Here is a 27,526-nt window from a genome sequence, read left to right as displayed (position 1 = left end):
AACGATCCCTACGGAATGCCACCGGGGGGGTGAAGGGAAGATGTGTTTGGTGGTGGCATCATGCTGGAGTTGGCGGAAATGGCGGAGGATGATCCTTTGAATGCGGAGGCTGGTGGGGTGATAAGTGAGGACAAGGGGGACCCTATCATGTTTCTGGGAGGGAGGAGAAGGCATGAGGGCGGATGCGCGGGAGATGGGCCGGACACGGTTGAGGGCCCTGTCAACCACCGTGAGTAGAAAACCTCGGTTAAGGAAGAAGGAAGACATGTCAGAGGAACTGTTTTTGAAAATGTCATCATCAATGACAATGGTTTCATGGTCATCGCTAGACTTTTAATTCCAGATTTTTATTGGATTTAAATTCCACCATCTGCCTTGGGGGGGAATCAAACCTGGATCCCCAGAGCAATGCCCCGGGTCTCTGGGTCACTAGTCCAACAGCAATACCACTAAACCATCACCTCCCCATCGCAATCTAACTCCCTTTGCAGACTCTTCATGTCCTCTTCAAACTTACTTTCCTACTATCTCTGTGTATCAGAGATATTTAGCATATTTAGTTGCCATTCATTATTTGATCCCTTCATCCAGGACATTGATGTCGATGGTTAATAGTTGAGGCCCCAGCACTGATCCCTGTGGCTCTCCACTAGTTATACTTTACCAACCTAAAAAACACCCATTTATCCCTCCTGTCTGCTTCCCGTTGACTAACCAACCCTCTATCCATGTTAATATGTTACCCCCTAAACCATGAGCTCGTATTTTGTGTTATGTTTACAGTAAAATCTGATACATCTGTTAGGATTCCCGAAATCCTGTCATTGTGCACAGCGTTATTTTGTGTTGTTTCAATGGGCTAAATATTCTGTTGAGTTGATGTAAATGAACTCTATTTATCATTAACAAAGCACCTTTGCTCCTGTGGAATTCAAGGTCCTGGTTCAGGAGATTCGGGATCAGTTGGAGATGGTCAATGAGGCAGTGAAGAGTGGTGAGCAGCTGATGAATCATCTCCCAGGTAACTACCGCACAGTCTGTTTCTACTCTCTCCAGGCCCTTCATGGTTTTGAATACCTCTATCAAATTTCCTCTCAAACATTTCTTCTCCAACTGTCCTACTTTCTCCAATCTAGCTGTGTAACTGAAGTTCCTCATCCCTAGAGCCATTCTCGTCAATCTTTTCTGCACCTTCTCTAAAGCCTTCACACCCTTTTTAAAATGCGTTGCACAGGATGGGACACAATACTCCACTGAGTCCAAACCAGTGTTATTCTTGCTCTTGTTCTCTATGCCCCATTTAATAAAGCCTAGGATATAGTATGTTTTATTAACCACTCTCTCAAACCATCCTGCCAACTTCAATGATTTATACACATCTACACTCAGGTCCCTCTGCTCTTTCACTCAGGGCCAGAGAGAAGAACGATGGGCACTGGCGCTTCTCCTGTTTCTGGGACCTTTTCCCCACCTTGTCCCCTTGAACCAAGGCTGTAATGAGGTCAGGAGCTGAGTGGCCCTGGTGGAACCCAAACTGGGTGTCAGTGATCAGGTTATTGCTAAACAAGTGCCGCTTGATAGCACTGTTGATCACCCCTTCCATTACTTTACTGATGATGGAGAATAGATCGATGGGGCGGTAATTGGCCGGATTGGATTTGTCCTGCTGTTTTAAATTCATTCATGGGATGAGGGCTTCGCTGGCTGGGCCAGCATTTATTGCCCATCCCTAGTTGCCCTTGAGGTGGTGATGAGCTGCCTTTTTGAACTGCTGCAGTCCATGTGGTGTAGGTACACCCACAGTGCTGTTAGGGAGAGAGTTCCAGGATTTTGACCCAGTGGCAGTGAAGGAACGGTGATATATTTCCAAGTCAGGATGGTGAGTGACTTGGAGGAGAACTTCCAGGTGGTGATGTTCCCATGTGTCTGCTGCCCTTGTCCTTCTAGCTGGTAGTGGCTGTGAGTTCGGAAGGTGCTGTCTAAGGGGCCTTGGCAAATTCCTGCAGTGCATCTTGTAGATGGTACACACTGCTGCTACTGTGCGTCGGTGGTGGAGGGAGCAAGTGTTTGTGGATGTGGTGCCAATCAAGCGGCTGCTTTGTCCTGGACGGTGTCAAGCTTCTTCAGTGTTGTGGGAGCTGCACTCATCCAGGCAAGTGGAGAGTATTCCATCACACTCCTGACTTGTGCCTTGTAGATGGTGGACAGGCTTTGGGGAGTCAGGAGGTGAGTTACTCATCACATGATTCGGAGCCTCTGACCTGCTCTTGTAGTCACAGTATTTATATGGCTAGTCCAGTTCAGTTTCTGGTCAATGGTAACCCTCAGGATGTTGATAGTGGGGGATTCAGTGATGGTAATGCCATTGAATGTCAAGGGGCGATGGTTGGATTCTCTCTTGTTGGAGATGGTCATTGCCTGACACTTGTGTGGCGCGAATGTTACTTGCCACTTGTAAGCCCAAGACTGGATATTGACCAGGTCTTGCTGCATTTGGACATGGACTGCTTCAGTATCTGAGGAGTCGTGAATGGTGCTGAACATTGTGTAATCATCAGCGAACATCCCCACTTCTGACCTTATGATGGAGGAAAGGTCATTGATGAAGCAGCTGAAGATGGTTGGGCCGAGGACACTACCCTGAGGAACTCCTGCAGTGATGTCCTGGAGCTGAGATGACTGACCTCCAACAACCATAACCATCTTCCTTTGTGCTAGGTATGACTCCAACCAGTGGAGAGTTTTCCCCCTGATTCCCATTGACTCTAGTTTTGCTAGGGCCCTTTGATGCCACTCCTGGTCAAATGCTGCCTTGACGTCAAGGGCAGTCACTCTCACCTCACCTCAGGAGTTCAGCTCTTTTGTCCATGTTTGAACCAAGGCTGTAATGAGGTCAGGAGCTGAGTGGCCCAGGCAGAACCCAAACTGGGCATCAGTGAGCAAGTTATTACTAAGCAAGTGCCACTTGATAGCACTGTTGATGACCCCTTCTATTACTTTACTGTTGATCGAGAGTAGACTGATGGGGTGGTAATTGGCCGGGTTGGGTTTGCCCTGCTTTTTGTGGACAGGATATACCTGGGCAATTTTCCACATAGCCAGATAGATGGCAGTGTTGTAGCTGTACTGGAACAGCTTGGCTAGGGGCAAGGCAAGTTCTGGAGCACAAGTCTTCAGCACTATTGCTGGAATATTGTCAGGGCCCAAAGCCTTTGCAGTAACCAGTGCCTTCAGCCATTTCTTGATATCACAGAGAGTGAATCAAATTGGCTGAAGACTGGCACCTGTGATGCTGGGGACCCCCGGAGGAGGCAGAGATGGATCATCCACTCGGCACTTCTGGCTGAAGATTGTTGCAAATGCTTCAGCCTTATCTTTTGCACTGATATGCTGGGTTCCTCCATCATTGAAGATGGGGATATTTTTGGAGCATCATCCTCCAGTGAGTTGTTTAATTGTCCACCACCATTCACGACTGGATGTGGCAGGACTGCAGAGCTTAGATCTGATTTGTTCATTGTGGGATCACTTAGCTCTGTCTATCACTTGCTGCTTATGCTGTTTGGCACGCAGGTAGTCCTGTGTTATAGCTTCACCAGGTTGACACCTCATTTTTAGGTATGCCTGGTGCTGCTCCTGGCATGTCCTCCTGCACTCTGCATTGAACCAGGGTTGATCCCCTGGCTTGATGGTAATGGTAGAGTGGAGGATATGCCGGGCCATGAGGTTACAGATTGTGTTCGAGTACAATTCTGCTACTGCTGATGGCCCACAGCGCCTCATGAATGCCCAGTCTTGAGTTGCTAGATTTGTTCGAAATCTATCCCATTTAGCACAGTGGTAGTGCCACACAACACGATGGAGGGTATCCTCAATGTGAAGGTGGGACTTTGTCTCCACAATGACTGCGGTGGTCACTCCTACCGATACTGTCATGGACAGATGCATCTGCGGCAGGAAGGCTGGTGCCTGGGAAAACCGGGCAATTTTCTGTAGTTTACTGTGTAGCCAGTGAGTTGGAGGCTGACCAGGACTTGGGAGCCTGTGAATTCTTGAACAAAGGAAAAGTATGCAGCAAGACTATTTCTTCAGCAAAATGCAATAATAGCTTCCAAATACAAATCAGATTCACTAAACCAAAACTAGCTACAGGTAAAATTGCTGGTCTCCAGGTGTGATTGATGGGGGAATGACCCAATCATTTCCATTCTGAACTGATGATGTCACCAATCGACACTAAATGGGGCCTTTCATATTGGGCATGAGGCTAGATGTTTTTTGATAATACCTAAAAGCATCTCTCTTGCTGGCAGACAGTTGGAGCAGCACCCTACCATTCTGATGGGGAATTAGGTCCTCCCCCAGTCCCTTGACAATGCAGTGAATTTAGAGATGAGGTCAGGAGGGGAAAGGCCGTGGGCCACAGACACCATCGTTGACGGTGTTGAGGGATTGGACTGGCGGAGGAGCTGAGGACTCAGAGAGGAGGTCAGGAGAGCAGGGCCTTTGCAGGGGGTGTGTGTATGTGGGCAGGGAGGTAAAGGCAATGCAGAGGCACAGGCAGGCACTTAGCGTGAGATCCAGCAGCCTCCAGGCAAGACAAGAAGCTCACAAGTCCAACATGTCCACCCAGACAGAAGGCATGAGGAGTGAGGCAAGGAGAGACTGGGAATTTGGCATGTTTTACTGGGCCAATGATTGCTGCTGCTCAAAGCAACAGCAGTCATTGGCTGTGTAGCCTGCCAATCAGGATGGTCTATATGCCTAGATAAAAGCAAAATGCTGCAGATGCTGGAAATCTGAAATAAAAACAGGAAATGCTGGAACAACTCAACAGGTCTGACAGCATCTGTGGAGAGAGAAGCAGAGTTAATGTTTCAAGTCCGTATTATTCTTCTCCAGAGCTCTGAAGAAGAGTCATACGGACTTGAAACGTTAACCCTGTTTTTCTCTCCACAGATGCTGTCAGACCTGCTGAGTTGTTCCAGCATTTTCTGCTTTTATTATGGTCTATGTACCTGATTGGTGTCTTTGGGCACTGACTATCTAGCTGGACAGACCCTTTGGCCAGTGAGCCCAGGCACTCTAGAGCATGGGCCCAGGAAATTGGCACCATCCGCAGCACCCACTCATGGGCCCTGTCTGCCCCCTTTAGAATTTTATTTTATTTTATATTGTCTCTCTGTGTTCTTCTGACCAAAATGAATTACCTCACATTTCTCTGCTTGAACTTCATCTGTCACCTGTCCACCCACTCCAGCAGCTTGTCTATGTCCTCTTGAAGTTCCAAACTGCCCCCCTCACAATTCACAATGCTTTCAAGTTTATTATTATCCACAAACTTTGAAATTGTCCCCTGCACACCAAGATCTAGACCATTAATATATATCAGGAAAAGCAAGGGTCCCAATATCGATCCCTGGGGAACTCCACTACAAACCTTCCTCCAGCCTGAAAAATATCCATTAACCATTACTCTCTGTTTCCTGTCACTCAGCCAATTCCGTATCCACATTGCTACTGTCCCTTTTATTCCACAAACTCTCACTTTTCTCACAAGTCTGTTATGTGGCACTGTGTCAAATACCTTTTGAAAGTCCATGTACACCACATCAACAGCATTACCCTCATCCACCTTTCCTGTTACCTCATCAAAAAACTCCAGCAAGTTAGTTAAACAACACTGGCATCTACCAGGCTATGTGGAAAATTGCCCAGGTATGTTCTGTACATAAAAAGCAGGACAAATCCAACCCGGCCAATTACTGCCCCATCAGTCTACTCTCGATCATCAGTAAAGTAATGGGAGGGGTCAAATTGAACTTGCTTAGCAATAACCTGCTCACCGATGCCCAGTTTGGGTTCCGCCAGGGCCACTCAGCTCCTGACCTCATTACAACCTTGGTTCAAACATGGAGAAAAGAGCTGAACTCCCGAGGTGAGGTGAGAGTGACTGCCCTTGAAAATTATTGTTTCTAGAAGTTTCCCCACAACCGAAGTTAAACTGATGGGCCTGCAGTTGCTGGTTTATCATTCCACCCTTTTTTAAACAAGGGTACAATGTTTGCAATGCTCCAGTCCCCTGGCACCACTCGAGTCGAAGGAAGACTGAAGGATTATGACCAGTATCCCTGCAATTTCCACTCTTAGTTGGATGCTCCTTATCCACTCCAGGTCTGTTGTCACGTTCAAACACAGATAACCTATCTAATACCTCCTACTTTTTGATTTTAAACCTAGCTAGTGTCTGAATTACCTTAACCTTTACCATGGCCTGGGGAGCATCTTCTCCCTTGGTAAGGACAGATGCAAAGTATTTATTTAATACCTCAGCCATGCGCCCTGCCACCATGCATAAATCTCCTTTCTGGTCCCTCCTTATGCTATTTACTCAGGAAACTGGCATAGTGTATAAGGAAGGAAGGGAAACAAGCAGTAGTGTCATGGAACATACAGAGATTAAAGAGGAGGAGGTGCTTGCTGCCTTACAGCGAATAAAGGTAGATAAATCCCCCGGGCCTGACATGATATTCCCTCCGACCTTGAGGGAGACTAGTGTAGAAATTGCAGGGGTCCTGGCTGAAATATTTAAAATGTCCTTAGCCACGGGTGAGGTGCCGGAGGATTGGAGGGTAGCTCATGTTGTTCCATTGTTTAAAAAAGGCTCCAAAAGTAAACCAGGTAATTACAGGCCAGTGAGCCTGACGTCAGTAGTAGGTAAATTATTGGAAGGTGTTCTGAGAGATCAGATATATAATTATTTGGACAGCCAAGGGCTGATTAAGGATAGTCAGCATGGCTTTGTGCATGGTAGGTCGTGTTTAACGAACATTGTAGAGTTTTTCAAGGAGGTTACCAAGAAAGTAGATGAAGGAAAGGCTGTGGATGTTGTCTACATGGACTTTAGTAAGGCCTTTGACAAGGTCCCACATGGGAGGTTAGTTCAGAAGGTTCAGACACTTGGTATCCATGGAGAGGTTGAAAACTGGATTCGAAATTGGCTGTGTGGGAGAAGACAGAGAGTGGTAGTGGATGATTGCTTCTCAGACTGGAGGTCTGTGACTAGTGGTGTGCCTCAGGGATCTGTACTGGGACCATTGTTGTTTGTTGTCTATATCAATGATTTGGATGATAATGTGGTGAATTGGATCAGCAAGTTTGCTGATGACACTAAGATTGGAGGCATTGTGGACAGCGAGGAAGGCTTTCAAAGCTTGCAGAGAGATCTGGACCAACTGGAAAACTGGGCCAGAAAATGGCAGATGGAATTTAATGCGGAAAAGTGTGAGGTGTTACATTTTGGAAGGTCAAACCAAGGTAGGACATACACAGTAAATGGTAGGGCACTGAGGAGTGCGGAGGAACAAAGGGATCTGGGAGTTCAGATACATAATTCCCTGAAAGTGGCGTCACAGGTAGACAAGGTTGTAAAGAAAGCTTTTGGCATACTGGCCTTCATAAATCAAAGTATTGAGTATAGGAGTTGGGATGTTATGTGAGGTTGTATAAGACATTGGTGAGGCTAACTTTGGAGTATTGTGTGCAGTTCTGGTCGCCTAACTACAGGAAGGATATCAGTAAGATTGAGAGAGTGCAGAGAAGATTTACTAGGATGTTGCCGGGTCTTAAGGAGTTGAGTTACAGGGAAAGATTAAACAGGTTAGGACTTTATTCCTTGGAGCGTAGAAGAATGAGGGGAGATTTGATAGAAGTTTACAAAATTGTGAGCGGTATAGACAGAGTAAATGCGAGTAGGCTCTTTCCACTTAGATTAGGAGAAATAAACACAAGCGGACATGGCTTTAGGGTGAAAGGGGAAAGGTTTAGGGGGAACTTCTTCACTCAGAGAGTGGTGAGAGTGTGGAACGAGCTACCATCTGACGTGGTAAATGCGGGCTCACTCTTAAGTTTTAAGAATAAATTAGATAGATAAATGGATTGGAGAGGTCTGGAGGGTTATGGACTAGGTGCAGGTCAATGGGACTAGCGGAATAATATTTCGGCACAAACTAGAAGGGCCGAATGGCCTGTTTTCTGTGCTGTAGTGTTCTATGGTTCTATGCCCACTCCTCCTTTTACCACCCTTTTACTATTCTATGCCTATTGAAGACTTTAGGATTCCCCTTTATGTTAGCTGCCAATCTCTTTTCATACTCTCCCTTTGTTTTGCTTATTTGCTTCTTCACCTCTGCTCTGAACCTTCTGTATTCAACCTGATTTTCAATTGTATTTCTACCTCACACCTTTCATAAGCACACTTCTCTTAAATTACTTAAATTCTGTGACATCTGAAAATTTTGAAATTGTACACTGCACACCCAAGTGTAGGTCATAAATATAGATCAAAAAGTCCTAATAATGACTCTGGGGAAACCCACTACAAATCTTTGCCCAACCTGAAAAACAGCCATTCACCACTGCTCTCTGTTCCCTGTCACTCAGCCAATTCCCGATCCATGTTCTGTTGTCTCTCTTGTTCCATTGGCTTCAGCTTTGCTGAGAATTCTATTATGTGGCAAAAATGCCTTTCGGAAGCCCATGTAAACCATATTCAACCCTCATTGTTATTTCATCGGAAAACGCAATCACATTAGTTAAACACAATTTTCCACGGACAGAATTCACAGAATCACAGAATTGTTACAGTGCAGGAGGAGGCCATTCAGCCCATCGTGTCTGCACCGGCTCTCTGAGCATTTTAACTTAGTGCCAATCTCCCAATCTCCTGCCTTTTCCCCGTACCCCTGCACATTGTTTCTATTTAAATAATCATCTAATGCCCTCTTGAATGCCTCGATTGAACCTGCCTCCACCACACTTCCAGGCAGTGAATTCCAAACCCAAACTACTCGCTGTGTGAAAAAAATTTTTCTCACCTCACATTGGCTTCTTTTGCAAATCACTTTAAACTTGTGCCGCCTGGTTCTCCATCTGTTTACGAGCGGGAACAGTTTCTCTCTATCTATTCTGTCCAGACCCCTCATGATTTTGAAAGCTTCTATCAAGTCTCCTCTCAGCCGCCTTCTCTCCAAGGAAAACAGTCCCAACCACTCCAATCTATCCTCAGAACTGAAGTGTCTCATCCCTGGAACCATTCCTGTAAACCTCTTCTGCACTCTCTCCAATGTGTTCACATCCTTCCTATAGTGTGGACCCAGGACTGTACACAATACTCCAGCTGAGGTCTAACCAGTGTCTTATATAAATTCAACATAACCTCCCTACTCTTGGACTGTATACCCTATTAATGAAGCCTAGAATACTGTATGCTTTAGAAACAGCTCTTTCTCTGTCCTGCCACCTTTAATGATTTATTTACATATACACCCACGTCTCTCTGCTCCTGCACATCCTTTAGAATAGTATCCTTTATTTTGTACTGTCTCTCCATGTTCTTTGTGCTAAAGTGCATCACCTCAGACTTCTCTGCATTGAACTCCATCTGCCACCTATCTGCCCACTCCACCAATGTGTCAACGTTCTTTTGAAGTTCTACACTGTCCTCACAGTTTACAATTCTCCCAAGTTTTGTGATGTCCACAAACTTTGAAATTGTCCCCTGCACATCAAGATCAAGATCATTTATATATATCAGGAAGAGCAAGGGTCCCAATACCAACCCCTGGAGAACTCCACTACAACCTTCTTCCAGGCTGAAAAATACCCATTAACCATTACTCCCTGTTTCCTATCCCTCAACCAATTTTGTATCCACGTTGCTACTGTCCCTTTTATTCCATGAGCAATAACTTTTCTCACAAGTCTGTTGTGTGGCATTGTGTCAAATGCCTTTTGGAAGTCTATCTTTACCACATCAACAGCATTACCCTCATCAACCATCTCTGTTACCTTGTCAAAATACTCCAGCAGCTTAGTTAGACATGATTTTCCTTTAACAAATCCATGCTGACTCTTCCCAATCAATCCACATGTTTCCATGTGACTATTAATTCAATCCCGAATAATTGTTTCTAGAAGTTTCCCCACCGCCGAAGTTAAACTGACTGGTCTGTAGTTGCAGGGCAGATCTTTACAACCTTTTTGAACAAGGGTGTAATGTTTGCAATTCTCCAATCCTCCGGCACCGCTCCTGAATCCAGGGAACATTGAAAGATTATGGCCAGTGCCCCTGCAATTTCCTCTCTCACTTCCTTCAATATCCTTGGATGCATCTCATCCGGTCCCGGTGCCTTGTCAACTTTAAGTACCGACAGCTTATCCAATACCTTCTCTTTATCAATTTTAAACCCTTCTAATGATTGAGTTTCTTCCTCTGTCCCCATGGCCTGGGCAGCATCAGCCTTGCCTCTTGTCTCTATGTGTAAATCCCCCTTTTGGTCCCTAATTGACCCTATTCCTCCTTTTACTATTGACGTGCTTATAGAATACTTTGTGATTTCCTTTTATGTCAGCTGACAGTCTTTTTCACAATCCCTCTTTGCTTCTCGTATTTGCTTTTTCACATCCCTTCTGAACCTTCTGTATTCAGCTGGGTTCTCAATTATATTTGTTACCTGGCACCTGTTGTAAACACACTTTAACTTCTTTAACTGAATTTCTATCTCCTTTGTCATCCAGGGAGCTCTGGATTGGTTTGTCCTGCCTTTCTCTTTTCAGGGAACATACCCTGACTATGCCCAAACCATCTCCTCTTTGAAGGTAGCCCATTGTTCAGCGACTGTTTCTCCCGCTAACCTTTGGGCAGAGTTTTGCCCTTGGCGGATGGGCTTGGCAGGGGCAGGTGGGGCGGTCAGAAAGCTGACCGCTGCCCACGATTGGCACCGGACCACACATTTCACACCGGTGGGCAATTTAGGGCCCGCCCAGCGTGAAACACGAGGGGCAGCGCTCAGCACTCAGCACTGCCCGTGAGGGGCGTGAGGGAAGGCGAGCGGGGCCGAGGGCGAACAGGCCGAGGGTGAGGGGCCAAGGGTGAGGGGCCGAGGGAGAGCGGGCCGAGGGCGAGGGGCCGAGGGTGAGGGGCCGAGGGCGAGGGGCCGAGGGCGAGGGGCCAAGAGCGAGGGGCCGAGGGTGAATTTTGCACACGTGTGCGAGTTAGCGCCTCATAATCTCCTTGAGCCACATGAACTGCTTTTAAACGTTGTTTAAAAAAGAAAATAAAGAAAGTAAAACTGTAATAAAACATGTCCCCTCGTGTGACTCTGAGACATGAGCCGGGACATTTTTACCTTCATTTGCTGTTGGAAACCTCATCCCGCCCGTGGATGAGGTTTCCAAATAAATGCAAAGGTCGCTTTGGCCTTTTCACCTGCCCGACAACCGTTAGGCCGGACAGGCAGCAAAAAATTTAGGTCAATTGATTATTTAATGGCCTTAACGGGCCTTTTAATTGTCGGCGGGAGCGTTGCTGACTCAGGCAGGTGGCCGCTGACTGAACTATCGCGGGACTGTGAGTTCACGTGGACTCGCTCGGCCAATGTCAACGCGTGGCATGTCACGCCCGAGCGGGCCTGGTGTCCGCCTGCCCACCGAGCGGATATTTCTGCCTTTGGTTCCAGTCTGTCCGGCCCAGCCCCGTTCTCGCCCCATTGAAGTCCGCTCTCCGCCAGTTAATTATTCTTACTCTGGTTTAACCAATATCTTTTTCCACTGTCATCCTAAACCTTATGATACAATGATCACTGTCCCCTACATGTTCCCCACTGTCACATGATCTACTTGGCCCACCTCATTCCTAAGAACCAGGTCTAACAGCGCCTCCTTTCTTGTTGGACTGGACACAGACTGCTGTAGGAAATTCTCCGGAACACAATCTAGGAACGCTTGCCCCTCACTGCCCCTTACACTACCACTATCCCAGTCTGTATAAGGGTAATTAAAGTCCCCCATTATAACTACTCTATGATGTTTACACCTCTCTGTAATTTCCTTGCAGATTTGTTCCTCTATATCCTTCTCACTCGCTGGTGGTCTATACATTACACCGAGCAATGTAATTGCACACTTCTTATTCCTTAGCTCTAGCCAAATGGATTCTGTCCTTGAATCCTCTGACACAACCTCTTTCTCCAGCACTGCACTACTCTCCTTAACTAAAAACATCACCCCTCCTCCCTTTTTCCCTTTCCTAACTAATTAACTAATCCATATTGACTTTCCTGAATTAATCCACATTTATCAAAATGACAATTTCTGCCCTTACTTCCCTCAACATCCTTGGATACATCTCATTTAGTCCTGGTGACTTATCAACTTCAACTACAGTCCATTCAGTATCTCAACTACTTCCTCTTTCACCAGGGCCTGGACAGCATCGTCTTCCTTGATAAAGACAGATGCAAAGTATTCATTTAGTACTTCAGTCATGCCACCTGTCTCCATGTGTAAATCCACTTTTTGTTCCCTATCAGCTTAATTCCCTTCCATGTTGGCTGTGAGTCTCTTCTCATACTCTCTCTTTGCCTCTCTTACGTCCTGTTTTCCCCAGGAGTTGAAGCCCAGAGTGTAGAGGAAAGACTCAGCTCCCTGAGATTCCGATATTCTCAGCTGCAGTGCAACGCTGAAGCATTTGAAAGCTGTCGGCAATTCTGGGAGGCAGCAGTCGGTTTACACACTAACCCAGAGCTGATGAAAATCTGGCTGGGGCGAATTGAGAAGGAAGTGTCCTCATTGTCTTGTCAGTCAACTGGCAGCCATGGAATCATCGATCTGAGCAACAGGGACAAGGTAAGATTCCTTTACATTTACAAATTCATTTACAGGATGTGGGCTTCGCTGGCTGGGCCAGCATTTATTATCCATCCCTAGTTGCCCTTGAGAAGATGGTGGTGAGCTGCCTTCTTGAAACGCTGCAGTCCATGTGGTGTAGGTACACCCACAGCGCTGTTAGGGAGGGAGTTCCAGGATTTTGACCCAGCGACAGTGAAGGAACGGCGATATATTTCCAAGTCAGGACGGTGAGTGACTTGGAGGGGAACTTCCAGGTGGTGGTGTTCCCATCTATCTGCTGCCCTTGTCCTTCTAGATGGTAGTGGTCGTAGGTTTGGAAGGTGCTGTTGAAGGAGCCTTGGTGAATTCCTGCAGTGCATCAGTTCCTTGATAAACTTGTTCACTCATGTATCCCAGGACCTGTTGGACTCACACTGTATGCTATGTCCACCATATGCTCTCCCATTGCTTTCGAAGCTGTTTTTCAATTAAGGCACTAATTTCTTCCATCCCATTATCTTATCGATTGCAGCTTGATGCACTGCTTCAGGAAGAACTGAGCTGGGTGTGTGGTATTGAGGAGATGCTGAAACAGTTTAATGTGGTCACATTTCACCAGGACACAGTCTGCAGTCAGCTACAGAATCAGAAGGTAAAGTCTGAAAAAGGAACGTTGTCCAGGATGAGTATTAACCCAGTGGACCAATCTGTAAAACAAACTCCCTCATCACTAGCATCCTATTCTCCAGTGAACATTGCCACCCTCTTTGCACCCAGCTATACCTCAGCCCTCACAACCCACTCCAGTAACCAATGGGGGAACATTAATTTGACCGATCATGATGAGCTCTGGGGAGGGTCCCAAGAAGGAATTTGAATCAGTCACAGCATCCAGTAACTCAAATTCCACCATCTGGACAATTGACATCCCACCCTCACTCGTAATTATAGACCAACAGCCACTGGGAGCAGGGTGAGGGTGCAGGCAGAGATCGTCTGGGTTGGGGTCAAGGGTCAGAGTCCAGGCAGAGATGGTCAAGAGTTGGGGTCAGGATAAGAGCATTGATGGTCTAGGGTTCGGGTCAGGGTGGAGATAAGAATGGTCTGGATCTTCTGTGAATGATTTGATTTCACTCAGTAACTCTGCACTGGGATTGGTTTCAGATGTTAGCTGTTCAGATAATTCAGCACCGACAGAGAGTGGAGAAGTTGTCCAGCAGCATGGCAAAAGCATTGGAGAAAGCCTCAGAATCTGAAAAGGAAAATAGTCAGGTAAGGCACAAGTCCAGTCAACATTTTACAATCTCCACTTGTACTCTGTATCTAATCCCATGCTGTACCTGTCCTGGGAGTGTTTGATGGGGACATTGTAGAAGGAGCTTTACTCTATATCTAACCCCGTGCTGTACCTGTCCTGGGAGTGTTTGATGGAGACATCGTAGAAGGAGCTTTACTCTATATCTAACCCCGTGCTGTCCCTGGCCTGGAAGTGTTTGATGGGGAGGGTGTAGAGGGAGCTTTACTCTGTATCTAACCCCGTGCTGTACCTGTCCTGGGAGTGTTTGATGGGGACAGTGTAGAGGGAGCTTTACTCTGTATCTAACCCCGTGCTGTACCTGTCCTGGGAGTGTTTGATGTGGACAGTGTATATGGAGCTTTACTCTGTATCTAACCCCGTGCTGTACCTGTCCTGGGAGTGTTTGATGGGGACAGTGTAGAGGGAGCTTTACTCTGTATCTAACCCCGTGCTGTACCTGTCCTGGGAGTGTTTGATGGGGACAGTGTAGAGGGAGCTTTACTCTATATCTAACCCCGTGCTGTCCCTGGCCTGGAAGTGTTTGATGGGGAGGGTGTAGAGGGAGCTTTACTCTGTATCTAACCCCGTGCTGTACCTGTCCTGGGAGTGTTTGATGGGGACAGTGTAGAGGGAGCTTTACTCTGTATCTAACCCCGTGCTGTACCTGTCCTGGGAGTGTTTGATGGGGAGGGTGTAGAGGGAGCTTTACTCTGTATCTAACCCCGTGCTGTACCTGTCCTGGGAGTGTTTGACGGGGAGGGTGTAGAGGGAGCTTTACTCTGTATCTAACCCTGTGCTGTACCTGTCCTGGGGTTAATGTGGGAGTGGAGAATGGTGCCACCCATGGTACACTGTCGAGAGTCACATGATTGCAGACGGTGTGAGTGGAGTCTGGGAGGAGGCAGCAGCCATGCAGGGCTGTACCGTGGATATGTACATGGTTAGGGGTTAACAAGAAATGGTTTATGTTTAACCACACAAGAATCCAGACCTCTCAGTGAGTCACCAAGTGAAGCTTTACCCACGTGGTGACAGTAAAGGGTGGACCCTGAAATCCCAAAGAAGCTGGAGAAGGAACCCAATTCTCAAAGCCTGTAAAACAAAGCCTGAGCTGGAAGGAGAAAGGAAATAATGATCCTCAATTTCACAGTTGTCAAATTCACATTAGGAATACTCAGCCAGCTGTACAACCAGGCCCAGCAGGAGGCAGGAAAGGCACTGACAGAATTTGCAGCCCTGAAAGACTTATCGAAGAATCAATACATAGCCATGGAACAACATGAGGAGCTAAAAACAAGGTGTCGAATGCTACTTCAGTGAAAGCAATGTTGGAGCTATCAGTAACAACAAAGCAATACACTGAAGCACAGTGTGAGTTGGCAAGGGGTCAATAAGAAAATAAACAGCTGAAAGAACAGCTGATTGTCCTTCAAGATCAAATGCAAAAGGAATGCATAACCCTTTAGCAGCTGAAGAAATGAAGACTGTCTTGAACAACAGAATGGAGGAACAGCAAAAGAAACTCAAACAGACTCTGCTGAATTACAGGAAAACTCAAGATGAAGCAATTGAGCTTTGCAAAGAAAAGGAAAACCTGTTGAAAGATCTTCACACGCTACAAGGATCCCTCAGGTCAAAGTTTGTTCCTCAGGAAAATTATGAAGAGAAACAAAATGAATTTGATATCACTCTAAATGAATTGAAGAAGCAGTTGGAAGAGAATTCTCAGCAATCACACAACCAGAGAATTGTTATGGCAGAAGGAGGCCATTCGGCCCATCATATCTGCACAGCTCTCCAAATGAGCATTATGACCTAGTGCCATTGCCCTGCCTTTTCCCCGTACCCCTGCACATTGTTTCTATTCATATAGTCATCTAATGCCCTCTCGAATGCCTCGATTGAACCTGCCTCCACCACACTTCCAGGCAGCGCATTCCAGACCCAAACCACTCGCTGTGTGAAAAAGTTTTTCCTCACGTCACATTTGCTTCTTTTGCAAAACACTTTAAATCTGTGCCCTCTCGTTCTTGATCCTTTTATGAGCGGGAACAGCTTCTCCCTATCTACTCTGTCCAGCCCCCTCATGATTTTCAACATCTCTATCAAATCTCCTCTCAGCCGCCTTCTCTCCAAGGAGAACAGACCCAACCTTTCCAATCTATCCTCATAGCTGAAGTTTCTCATCCTTGTTCAATATCCCAGGAGGAAGCCAAGAGGAAGAGGCAGCAGAGCTGAAGGAAATGGATGGACACTTGGAAACATTACATTTCCAAAGAGATAAATAAAGAAATGAAAAGCATGAACTGGGAATGGCAAGAGAAAGAATAAGTTCAGTCAAAGGAGTGTGAAAAGTCTCAGAAACGATTAGCAGAAGTAACATTACAGAATGTGAGCTTGATAGCACCAAGGAATTATACTCCACTGAGGAAAATCTGATAATTGTAGAGAACCAACCTCCGCAGATGAAAGATGAGTTTGCTAATGAAAAATGAGAACTGATAAGAACACTGGCTGGGTCAGCATTTATTACCCATCCCTAATTGCCCTTGAGAAGGTGGTGGTGAGCTGCCTTCTTGAACCGCTGCAGTCCATGTGGTGTAGGTACACCCACAGTGCTGTTAGGGAGGGAGTTCCAGGATTTTGACCCAGTGACAGAGAAGGAACGGCGATATATTTCCAAGTCAGGATAGTGAGGGACTTGGAGGGGAACTTCCAGGTGGTGGTGTTCCCATCTATCTGCTGCCCTTGTCCTTCTAGATGGGAGTGGTCATGAGTTTGGAAGGTGCTGTCTAAGGAGCCTTGGTGAATTCCTGCAGTGCATCTTGTAGATGGTACGCACTGCTGCTACTGTACATTGGTGGTGGAGGGAGAGAATGTTAGTGGATGTGGTGCCAATCAAGTGGATGCTTTGTCCTGGATGGTGTCAAGCTTCTTGAGTGTTGTGGGAGCTGCACTCATCCAGGCAAGTGGGGGGTATTCCATCACACTCCTGACTTGTACCTTGTAGATGGTGGACAGGCTTTGGGGAGTCAGGAGGTGAGTTACTCATCGCACGATTCCTAGCCTCTGACCTGCTCTTGTAGCCATAGTATTTATGTGGCTAGTCCAGTTCAGTTTCTGGTCAATGGTAACCCCCAGAATGTTGATAGTGGGGGATTCAGTGATGGTAATGCCATTGAACATCAAGGGGCAATGGTTGGATTCTCTCTTGTTGGAGATGGACATTGCCTGACACTTGTGTGGCGTGAATGTTACTTGCCACTTGTCAGCCCAAGCCTGGATATTGTCCAGGTCTTGCTGCATTTGGACATGGACTGCTTCAGTATCTGAGGAGTCGCAAATGGTGTTGAACATTGTGCAAACATCAGTGAACATCCCCACTTCTGACCTTATGATGGAAGGAAGGTCATTGATAAAGCAGCTGAAGATGGTTGGGCTGAGGACACTACCCTGAGGAACTCCTGCAGTGATGACCTGGAGCTGAGATGATTGACCTCCAACATCCACAACCATCTTCCTTTGTGCTCGGTATGGCTCCAACCAGTGAAGAGTTTTCCCCCCTGGTTCACTTTGACTCCAGTTTTGCTAGGGCTCCTTGATGCCACACTTGGTCAAATGCTGCCTTGATGTCAAGGGCAGTCACTCTCACTTTACTGATGATGGAGAGTAGACTGATTGAACGGTAATTGGCTGGATTGGATTTGTCCTGCTTTTTGTGTACAGGACATACCTGGGCAATTTTCCACATAGCTGGATAGATGCCGGTTTTGTAGCTGTACTGGAACAGCTTAGCTAGGGGTGCTGAAGTACTATTGCTGGAATATTGTCAGGGCCCATAGCCTCTGCAGCATCCAGTGCCTTCAGCCGTTTCTTGATATCACGTAGAGTGAATTGAATTGGATGAAGACTGGCATCTGTGATGATGGGAACCTCCGGAGGAGGCTGAGATAGATCAGCCACTCTGCACTTCTGGCTGAAGATTGTTGCGAATTCTTCAGCCTTATCTTTTGCACTGATGTGCTGGGTTCCTCCATCATTGGGGATGGGGATATTTGTGGAGCCTCCTCCTCCAGTGAGTTGTTTAATTGTCCACCACGATTCACAACTGGGTGTGGCAGGACTGCAGAGCTTAGATCTGATCCATTGGTTGTGGGATCGCTTAGCCCTGTCTATCACTTGCTGCTTATGCTGTTTGGCACGCAAGTAGTCCTGTGTTATAGCTTCACCAGGTTGACACCTCATTTTTAGGTGTGCCTGGTGCTGCTCCTGGCATGCCCTCCTGCTCTCTTCATTGAACCAGTGTTGATCCCCTGGCTTGATGGTAATGGTAGAGTGGGGGATATGCCGGGCCATGAGGTTACAGATTGTGTTCGAGTACAATTCTGCTGCTGCTGATGGCCCACAGTGCCTCATGGATGCCCAGTCTTGAGTTGCTAGATCTGTTTGAAATCTATCCCATTTAGCACGGTGGTAGTGCCACACAACACGATGGAGGATATCCTCAATGTGAAGGCGGGACTTCGTCTCCACAATGACTGTGTGGTGGTCACTCCTACCGATACTGTCATGGACAGACACATCTGCGGCAGGCAGGTTGGTGAGGATGAGGTCAAGTACGTTTTTCCCTCTTGTTGGTTTCCTCACCACCTGCTGCAGACACAGTCTAGTAGCTATGTCAGCTAGCTAGAAATATGAAAACAGATAGCACGTTTTCTACAGGTATTTAAAAAGGAACAGAGTGAGTAAAGTGAGTGTTGGTCATCTAGAAAGCAAGAATGGGGGATTAATAGTATGTAATAAGAAAATATATAGAGGATACTGTAGTAACTGTAGCTTTAAGGAACGTAGTGACTGTAGTTGTAAGACTTATTGTGTTGTATAGTATCAATGACAGTTTGAACGAATGAGCTCTAAGCGCGGGGAATCTTAGAGTGGGAGTTCTTCCAGCTATGGATCTTGATGGAAGTATGTAACTGCTGCTGCAGCCTGTAAATAAAGTGTGCTGTTTCTAATGAGAAACCTGCTTGGAAAATCAAATCCATAATTCACTGGCGACGAGTATAAATCGGGTCCAGCATTGTCCCTTGCCCAGTATCTTGTTTAAACAGAAGAAAAGGAAGATATACCCACTAGTGCTGCCACTTTTTGGCAGGATTGACCCCTTTGAACCATCCACAAAGGATTGGTGTCAATATGCAGAATGCCTCGGGCTCTAATTCCAGGCAAACAGGACAACAGGGGAGGAAAAGAGGAAAGCTATTCTCCTAATCATTCGTGGGAGGCAACAGCGTAGTGGTATTGTCGCTCGACTAATAATCCAAAGACCCAGGCTCCGGGGACCCGGGTTTGAATCCCCCCACAGCAGATGGTGGAGTTTGAGTTCAAGAAAAATCTGGAATTAAGAGTCTGATGATGGTCATGAAACCATTGTCGATTGTTGTAAAAACCCATCTGGTTCACTAATGTCCTTTAGGGAAGGAAACCTACATGTGACTCCAGGCCCACAGCAATGTGGTTGACTCTTAAATTCCCTCTGAACAAAGGCAATTAGGGATGGGCAATAAATGCTGGCCTAGCCAGTGAAGCCCACATCCCATGAATGAATAAAAAAAAACCTATAATTTAATCTGAAGTTTATGGCCCTGATTCAAAGACCTGGTAGACCTCGTTAATGGACACTTTCAACCCAAACCCTCAGTCACCAAGCTAGAGGTTCAGGTTTAATTCGGGGTTTAGATCCCTGGGTGAGACCATTGCCGCATACATGGCAAAATTGAAACATCTGACTGAACACCATGATTTCGGGGAGACCCTAAGCTCAGGGCTCATTTGGTCTGTGATGTGCAGGATGATGTCATTCACCAATAATTATTAGCTGAAGTAAACCTTGATTTTAAAAAAAGCAATGGAAATAGCACTCGCAATGGAAAGTGCCAAAAGGGACGCACAGGCACTGTTTTCCAGTTGGGGTGTGAATGGATAGCTGGGTGTGGCGCAAAAAGCCGGGACTCCAGAGGGAGACGGTCCCCGCTAACCAAAAATTTAAAATTAATACAGGAAACAGCTCAGCAGCAAAGCTGAAAATGAATTGTTACTGATGTGGAAGCAATCATACTCTTGAAACTTGCCATTTTAAAGAGGTGGGGTGCTACTTTTTGCCATAAAAGAGGGCATACGCTGAAGCATTGTAAAGCAAGATTGAGGCTGAATTAGTTAATTGAAGTAGATAATGTGGAAGAACCAGAAACCACCAATTCTGATATTTACTCCCTATTTAATGTGAAAGTAGGGAAAACAGAGCCAATCACTGTTACTCTGCAGGTCAATGGAAAACCTTTGATGAAGGAAGTGGACACTGGTGCTTCAACCATTGTAGTGGGAGAGCACCTCCAAACAAGGAGACTCAACAACTGAATCTGGAGTACACTTCAGCCAAATTGAAAACTTATACTGGCGAAGCTATCCAAGTGGAGTGTATTACCACTGTACCTGTTTATTTTAAACACCAAACAGCACAATTCCCAGTGATGGTAGTAGAAGGCGGAGAGCCAAGCCTTCCAGGTCATGATTGGTTGAAAGAAATTAAACTAAATTGGCCTGAAATTTTCCAGCTATGAGTTGGAGGACTCAGAGCTGCTAAAGAAATATGACAAGGCTTTTCGAGACAAACTGGGGAGAATCAAAGGCCTGCAGGCTAAGATCTACGTTGACTCAGAAGCAACTTCTTTCTGTAAAGAAAGGCCAGTGCCGTATTCTCTGAGGGAGAAGGTTGACACCGAATTGAACCATTTAGAGAGGCTGGGGGTCATACAGCTGGTTCAATTCTCAGAGTAGGTGGCACCTGTAGCCCCTGCCTTAAAACTGCATCAGACCATCCAGATCTGTGGGGTCTATAAAGTGAACAGTAAACAAAGCTGCCAAGCTGAACAAGTACCCCATCCCCAAGATTGAGGATCTCTGTGTTAAATGAGCAGGAGGAACAACTTGTCCATGACCAAATGCAGCAAGATCTGGTCAATATCCAGACTTGGGCTGACAAGTGGCAAGTAACATTTGTGGCACACAAGTGTCAGGCAATGACCATCTCCAACAAGAGAGAATCCAACCATTGCCCCTTGATGTTCAATGGCATTACCATCACTGAATCCCCCACTATCAACATCCTGGGGGTTACTATTGACCAGAAACTGAACTGGACTAGCCATATAAATACTGTGACTACAAGAGCAGGTCAGAGACTAGGAATCGTGCGATGAGTAACTCACCTCCTGACTCCCCAAAGCCTGTCCAACATCTTCAAGGCACAAGTCAGGAGTGTGATGGAATACTCTCCACTTGCCTGGATGAGTGCAGCTCCTACAACACTCATGAAGCTTGACACCATCCAGGACAAAGCAGTCTGCTTGTTTGGCACCCCATCCACAAACATTCACTCCCTCCACCACCGACGCACAGTAGCAGCAGTGTGTACAAGATGCACTGCAGGAATTCACCAAGGCTCCTTAGACAGCACCTTCCAAACCCACGCCCACTACCATCTAGAAGGACAAGGGCAGCAGATAGATGGGAACACCACCACCTGGAAGTTCCCCTCCAAGTCACTCACCATCCTGACTTGGAAATATATCACTGTTCCTTCACTGTCACTGGGTCAAAATCCTGGAACTCCCTCCCTAACAGCAGTCTGGGTGTACCTACACCACATGGACTGCAGCAATTCAAGAAGGCAGCTCACCACCACCTTCTCAAGGGCAATTAGGGATGGGTAATAAATGCTGGCCTAGTCAGTGAAGCCCACACCCCGTGAAAGAATTAAAAAAGAGAAAACTTACACTAATCTAGATGTGAGTCACGTGTATCAGCAGCTGGAACTGAATGAAACCTCTAGAGAGTTTGTGACCATAAACGCCCACAGAGGGTTATATCAATACACGCATCTGCCCTTCGGTGTTTCTTCAGCCTGTGCGGTTTTCCAGAGGACAATGGAGAATTTGCTACGAGGACTAGCTCAAATTGTGGTCTACCTGGACAATGCCCTAATAACAGAGCTCACAGAAGCTGAACACTTGGCTAATTCGGAGGACGTCTTGAACTGATTTTTGGAAGCTGGGGTGTGCTTAAAAAAAAAGTGTACCTTTCAGGCAAATGAGGTTGTTTATTTGGACCACCATGTGGATGCCCAAGGGTTACACCCAGGAGAAGAAAAAGTTAAAGCTATTAAGGAGACACCTTCACCTAAAAATATCCCTGAGCTCAAGTCATTCTTAGGTATGATTAATTATTATGGTCGATTCCTACCCAACTTATCAATAGTCCTAGTCCCTCCACACTCATTATTAAATGAAAACCAGCGCTGGGTTTGGAAGTGACCCCACAAAGAAGCCTTCACGAAAGTTAAACAACTCTTGCACTCTTGAATCTTGTTAGTGCACTACGGCCTGACAAAGGAACTGGTACTAGCCTGTGATGCGTTCCCCTAGGGCGTGGGGGCCGCACTATCACACAAGATGGACGGCAGTTCAGAAAGGCCGATAGGCTCCGTGTCCAGGACCCTTTCCACGGCCGAGAAAGGGTATTTGCAAAGCAAGAAAGAAGGATTATCGATTATTTCAGGAGTTAAAAAATTCAACCAATACGTACATGGCCAACACTTTATGATAGTGTCTGACCACAAACCACTTTTGGGTTTGTTCAGTGAAGAAAAAGCTATCCCTCCCATAGCTTCTGCATGGATTCAAAGATGGGCTGTCATTTTATCCACAAATTAATACACTTTTGTGTCTAGACCAAGGATGCATCTAGTCAATGCTGATGCCCTAAGCCATCTTCCTTTGCAGGAGATCAATGAACATGCCCCAATTCCTCAAGGAATTGTATTAGTGATGAATTTCCTGGATTCCTCAGCAGTCTGCACAAGGCAGATAAGAAACTGGACAAATTGTGATCCAGTCCTGTCTAGAGTGAGAGACCAAGTGTTGATAGGATGGTCCCAGGAACCAGTCCCTGACGAATTGAAGCCATTCTTCAGTCGAAGGAATGAATTGAGCAGTCAGGATGATATCCTGGTATGGGGAGCATGAGTACTTGTTCCTTCACAAGGAAGGGAACCACTCTTAGTGGAGTTGCACAGCTCACATCCGGGAATCTCAGGAATGAAGATGGTCGCACAGAGTTATGTTTAGTGGCCGGGCATGGACAGTGATATCGAGAAGGTGATTAAACACTGTGTGCAACGCCAACAACTACAGAAGTTACCTGTTGCGGGTCGACCATACCTGTGGGAATGGCCTGGTGGGCCCTGGGTGAGACTGCACATAGATTACATTACATTGGTCCCTTTGTAGGCACCATGTTCCTATTAACAAGTGATGCACATTCCAAATGGCCAGACATGTATGGGGTTAGGTCGCCAATGTCAGGTGTGACCATAGAAAAGTTACACCAAAGTTTTTCTATATGTTTATTGTCAGAAGTAATCATCTCAGACAATGGTACTGTGTTTATTGGTGCTGAATTTCAAAGATTTTTGAGGCTAAATGCTATCAAACACGTAAAGACAACACCGTATCATCCGTTGTCTAATGGATTAGCTGAGAAAGCAGTACAGACTTTTAAAGCTGGGATGAAAACATTATCAGGGGGATCATTGGAGACTAAACTTTCACGTTTCCTGTTTCACTATTGAACGACCCCCCCGACACTACCACAGGTTCAACACCTTCAGGGTTACTTACAGAGCAATGCCTTTGAATGAGATTAAGCCTGGTGGAGCAAAATCAAAGGAGTCAAAAAGTGACTCATAGTCAAGGGCAACAATTTGCTATTGGTGAAGCAGTATATGGATGAAATTGTGGTGGTGGATCCGGTTGGTTACCTGGTGTAATAGTTTCTGTGACCAGCCCCTTGTTGTACCATGTAGAAGCAGAGGGCCAGATCACCCAAAAACATGTGCATCATTTGAAAAGAAGGGAGATTCCCAACAAACTGATGTTCCACCTGTAGCCATTGTAGAACCATGGTTCCTGTTGAAATTGTTCAAACAAGGATAGACATACCAGGTGTCTCTGTCGGAGTGGATAACACTGAAATGCCTGTGCCTAAAGAGGTACCTGATGTTGCTGTGGTTCCTGATAATGTGGATCCTGTAAGAGATTCGAAAGTCGTGGAGCCACGACATTCCACTCAGATCAGGAAACCACCTGAGAGACTAAACTTACATACATGGGTCATGGAATTATATTTGTAATATCATGAAGGTAGATGTTCTTGTAAATACCAACTGTGCAAAAAAATTAAAGGGGGAGGAATGTAGTAATTGTAAGGAATGTAGTGACTGTAGTTTTAAGGCTTATAATGTTATATAGTATCACGTGACAGTGTGAACAAATCAGCTATAAGCGCGGGGAATCTTAGAGTGGGAGTTCTTCTAGTGGTAACAGATAGAAAAGACTTTCCAGTAATAGCTGCAAATCAGGAGGTGGAGGGGAGAGGGGAACTTGGTGAAATTACAATCACTAGGGAAGCGGTACTGAGCAAACTGATGGAGCTGTGGGCTGGCAAGTCTCTGGGTCCCGATGGATTTCTTCCCAGGGTCTTAAAAGAGGTGGCTAATGAGGTCGTAGATGCGTTGGTATTAACTTTCCAAAATTCACTAGATTCTGGAAAGGTTCTATCAGATTGGAAAGTAGCAAATATAACCCCTCTATTCAAGAAGAGAGGGAGGCAGAAAACAGGAAACTGTAGGCCAGTTAGCTTAATGTCTATCATGAGGAATGTGTTAGAATCAATCATTAAGCGGGTTATATCTGGGCACTTAGAGAAACTCAATGTAATCGGGAAGAGTCAGCATGGTTTTGTGAAAGGGAAATCATGTTTAACCAATTTATTGGAGTTCTTTGGAGGAGTAACATGTGCTGTGGATAAAGGGGAACCGGTGGATGTCCTGTACTTGGATTTTCAGAGGCATCTGATATGCTGCCACATCAAACGCTTTTGTGGGAAATAAAAGCGCATGGTGTAGGGGGATCATGGGTAACACATTACCATGGATAGAAGATTGGCTGGCTGGCAGGAAGCAGAGAGTATGCATAAATGGGTCTTTATCGGATTGGCAGGATGTGATGAGTGGAGTCCTGCAGGGTCTGTGCTGGGGCCTCAACTTTTTACAATTTATATCAATGACTTAGATGAGGGGAGTGAAGACATGGTGGCTAAATTTGCAGATGACACAAAGATAGGTAGGAAAGTATGTTGTGAAGAGGACATAAGAAGGTTGCAGATGGATATAGATAGGCTGAGCGAGTGGGCAAAAATATGGCAGATGGCATTTAATATGGGAAAATGTGAAATTGTTCACTTTGACAGGAAGAATAAAAAAACAGAGTATTACTTAAATGGAGAGAGGCTGCATAATTCTGAGATGCAGAGGGATCTAGGTGTTCTAGTACATGAGTCACAAAAAGTTAGTATGCATGTACAGCAAGTAATTAAGAAGGCTAATGGAATGCTATTCTTTATTAAGAGAGGAATTGAACATAAAAGTATTCATATTATGTTTCAGTTATACGGGCCATTGGTGAGACCACATCTTGAATACAGTTTTAGTCTCCTTATTTAAGGAAGGATGTAAATGCATTGGGAACAGTTCAGAGGAGGTTTACTGGATTGATACCTGGAATGAGTGGGTTGTTTTATGAGGAAAGGTTGGACAGACTGGGCTTCTTTCCACTGGAGTTTAGAAGAGTGAGGTGTGATTTGATTGAAGTATATAAGATCCTGAACGGCCTTGACAAGGTGGATGTGGAAAGGATGTTTCCTCTTGTGGGTGAGTCCAGAACTAGGGGGCATTGTTTTAAAATTAGGGGCCTCTCTTTTAGGACAGAGATGAGCAGAGGTTTTTTCTCAGAGGGTTGTGTGACTTTGGAACTCTCTGCCTCAGAAGGTGGTGGAGGCGGGGTCATTGAATATTTTTAAGGCAGAGGTAGAGAGATTCTTGTTAGGCAAGGGAATCAAAGGTTATTGGGGGTAGATGGGAATGTGAAAATTGAAACACAGCCATGATCTTATTGAATGGCGAAGCAGGCTCGAGGGGTCGAATGGCCCATTTTTCTTCTATTTTGTATGTTCGTATGTACTCTCCACTTGTCAACAATACTCAAGAATCTCAACACCATCCAGGACAAAGCAGTCTGCTTGATCGGCACCCCATAAACCTCCTTTAACATTCACTCCCTCCACCACCGACGCACAGTAGCAGCAGTGTGTACCATCTACAAGATGCACTGCAGAAACTTAACAAGGCTCCTTTGACAGCACCTTCCAAACCCACGACCACTACCATCTAGAAGGACAAGGGCAGCAGATAGGTGGGAACACCACCACCTGGAAGTTCCCCTCCAAGTCACTCACCATCCTGACTTGGAAATATATCGCCGTCCCTTCACTGTCACTGGGTCAAAATCCTGGAACTCCCTCCCTAACAGCACTGTGGGTGTTCCTACACCACATGGACTGCAGTGGTTCAAGAAGGCAGCTCACCACCACCTTCTCAAGGGCAACTAGGGATGGGCAATAAATGCTGGCCCAACCAGCGAAGCCCACATCCTATGAATGAATCAAAAAGCTTTTCTATGATTCAATGATCATTTTAACCCCAGTGTTCCCCCACAGACAGTCGGTTCACTTGTCCATCCTCATTTCGCAGCACCAGATCATACTTGTCAAGGAAGCTCTTCTGAACACATATTAGAAATTCATCGCACTCATTAACCTTTGCCCTGACTTTATCCCAATGAATGTTTGAGTAATTCAATTCCCCCAGTACCGCCACTTTATAGTTTTTGTACATCTCTTGTCATTTCCCTGCAGATTTGCTCTTCTAACTCTCTTTCACTATGGGATACCCCAAGTACTGTGATCAAAATCTTTTTGCTTCTTGGCTCTAACCAAATGCACTCTGTCCTTGCCCCTCTGTTGCTGTTGGAGCCACAGCCGCTCACAACTATTCTAGTCTTCGGGACGTATTGGAAAATGTTGGGTGTCTTACTCTTAGCAAGAGATCTGGCTGGAGGGAAAGATCCTTTCTCAAAGTAATCTTTCTTTACATACTAAACTATGTAAAGGATTCCAAAGCACCAGGACAGAGCCACTGCTCCTCTCTCAGATACTCCTCTGCATGAGATCATAATGACATACTCCTTACACACTGTTATGATATGGCAGATGATGTGTGCCAGGCAGACCAAATCCACGAGGGAACTTAGTTGCACTATCACAACAGTTTTGCAATTTGTATTTATTACGAGCTGTGTGCACTGAATTCAGAAGTAATAAATCCACCTTTAGAGATTTTAAAACTTAAATTAAAATATTTATAACAAAATATAAAAGATTTCAAGCACATACATAAGACTACAAGTTATTCCTTACTATAATGACCCCTAAAATTCCTAATTAACCTGACCCTCAGTTACACCCCCTTTAAGGCAACGGCCCAAAATAGATTTTAGATTTAAAACAAACTCAGTAAGTCAACACAATACCCTGGACAGTGGAATT

The 27,526-nt window shown here is 45.7% G+C and overlaps 1 protein-coding gene across 1 annotated transcript in view; it reads left to right on the top strand.

Annotated features, from left to right (window-relative positions):
* The window catches only part of macf1b (microtubule actin crosslinking factor 1b), a 383,409-nt gene that overhangs the window by 25,118 nt on the left and 330,765 nt on the right, over positions 1-27,526 (top strand). Inside the window, exons 5-8 of the mRNA XM_078534257.1 lie at positions 937-1,021; positions 12,449-12,687; positions 13,202-13,321; positions 13,834-13,941. Coding sequence (XP_078390383.1) covers positions 937-1,021; positions 12,449-12,687; positions 13,202-13,321; positions 13,834-13,941 — 552 coding nt within the window. The remainder of the gene's footprint in view (positions 1-936; positions 1,022-12,448; positions 12,688-13,201; positions 13,322-13,833; positions 13,942-27,526) is intronic.

The sequence above is a fragment of the Cetorhinus maximus genome, chromosome 3, assembly GCF_964194155.1.
Source record: "Cetorhinus maximus chromosome 3, sCetMax3.hap1.1, whole genome shotgun sequence".
Lineage (NCBI taxonomy): Eukaryota > Metazoa > Chordata > Chondrichthyes > Lamniformes > Cetorhinidae > Cetorhinus > Cetorhinus maximus.
Note: the sequence above shows the minus strand (reverse complement) of the source record. Positions and strands in the feature narration are given on the sequence as shown.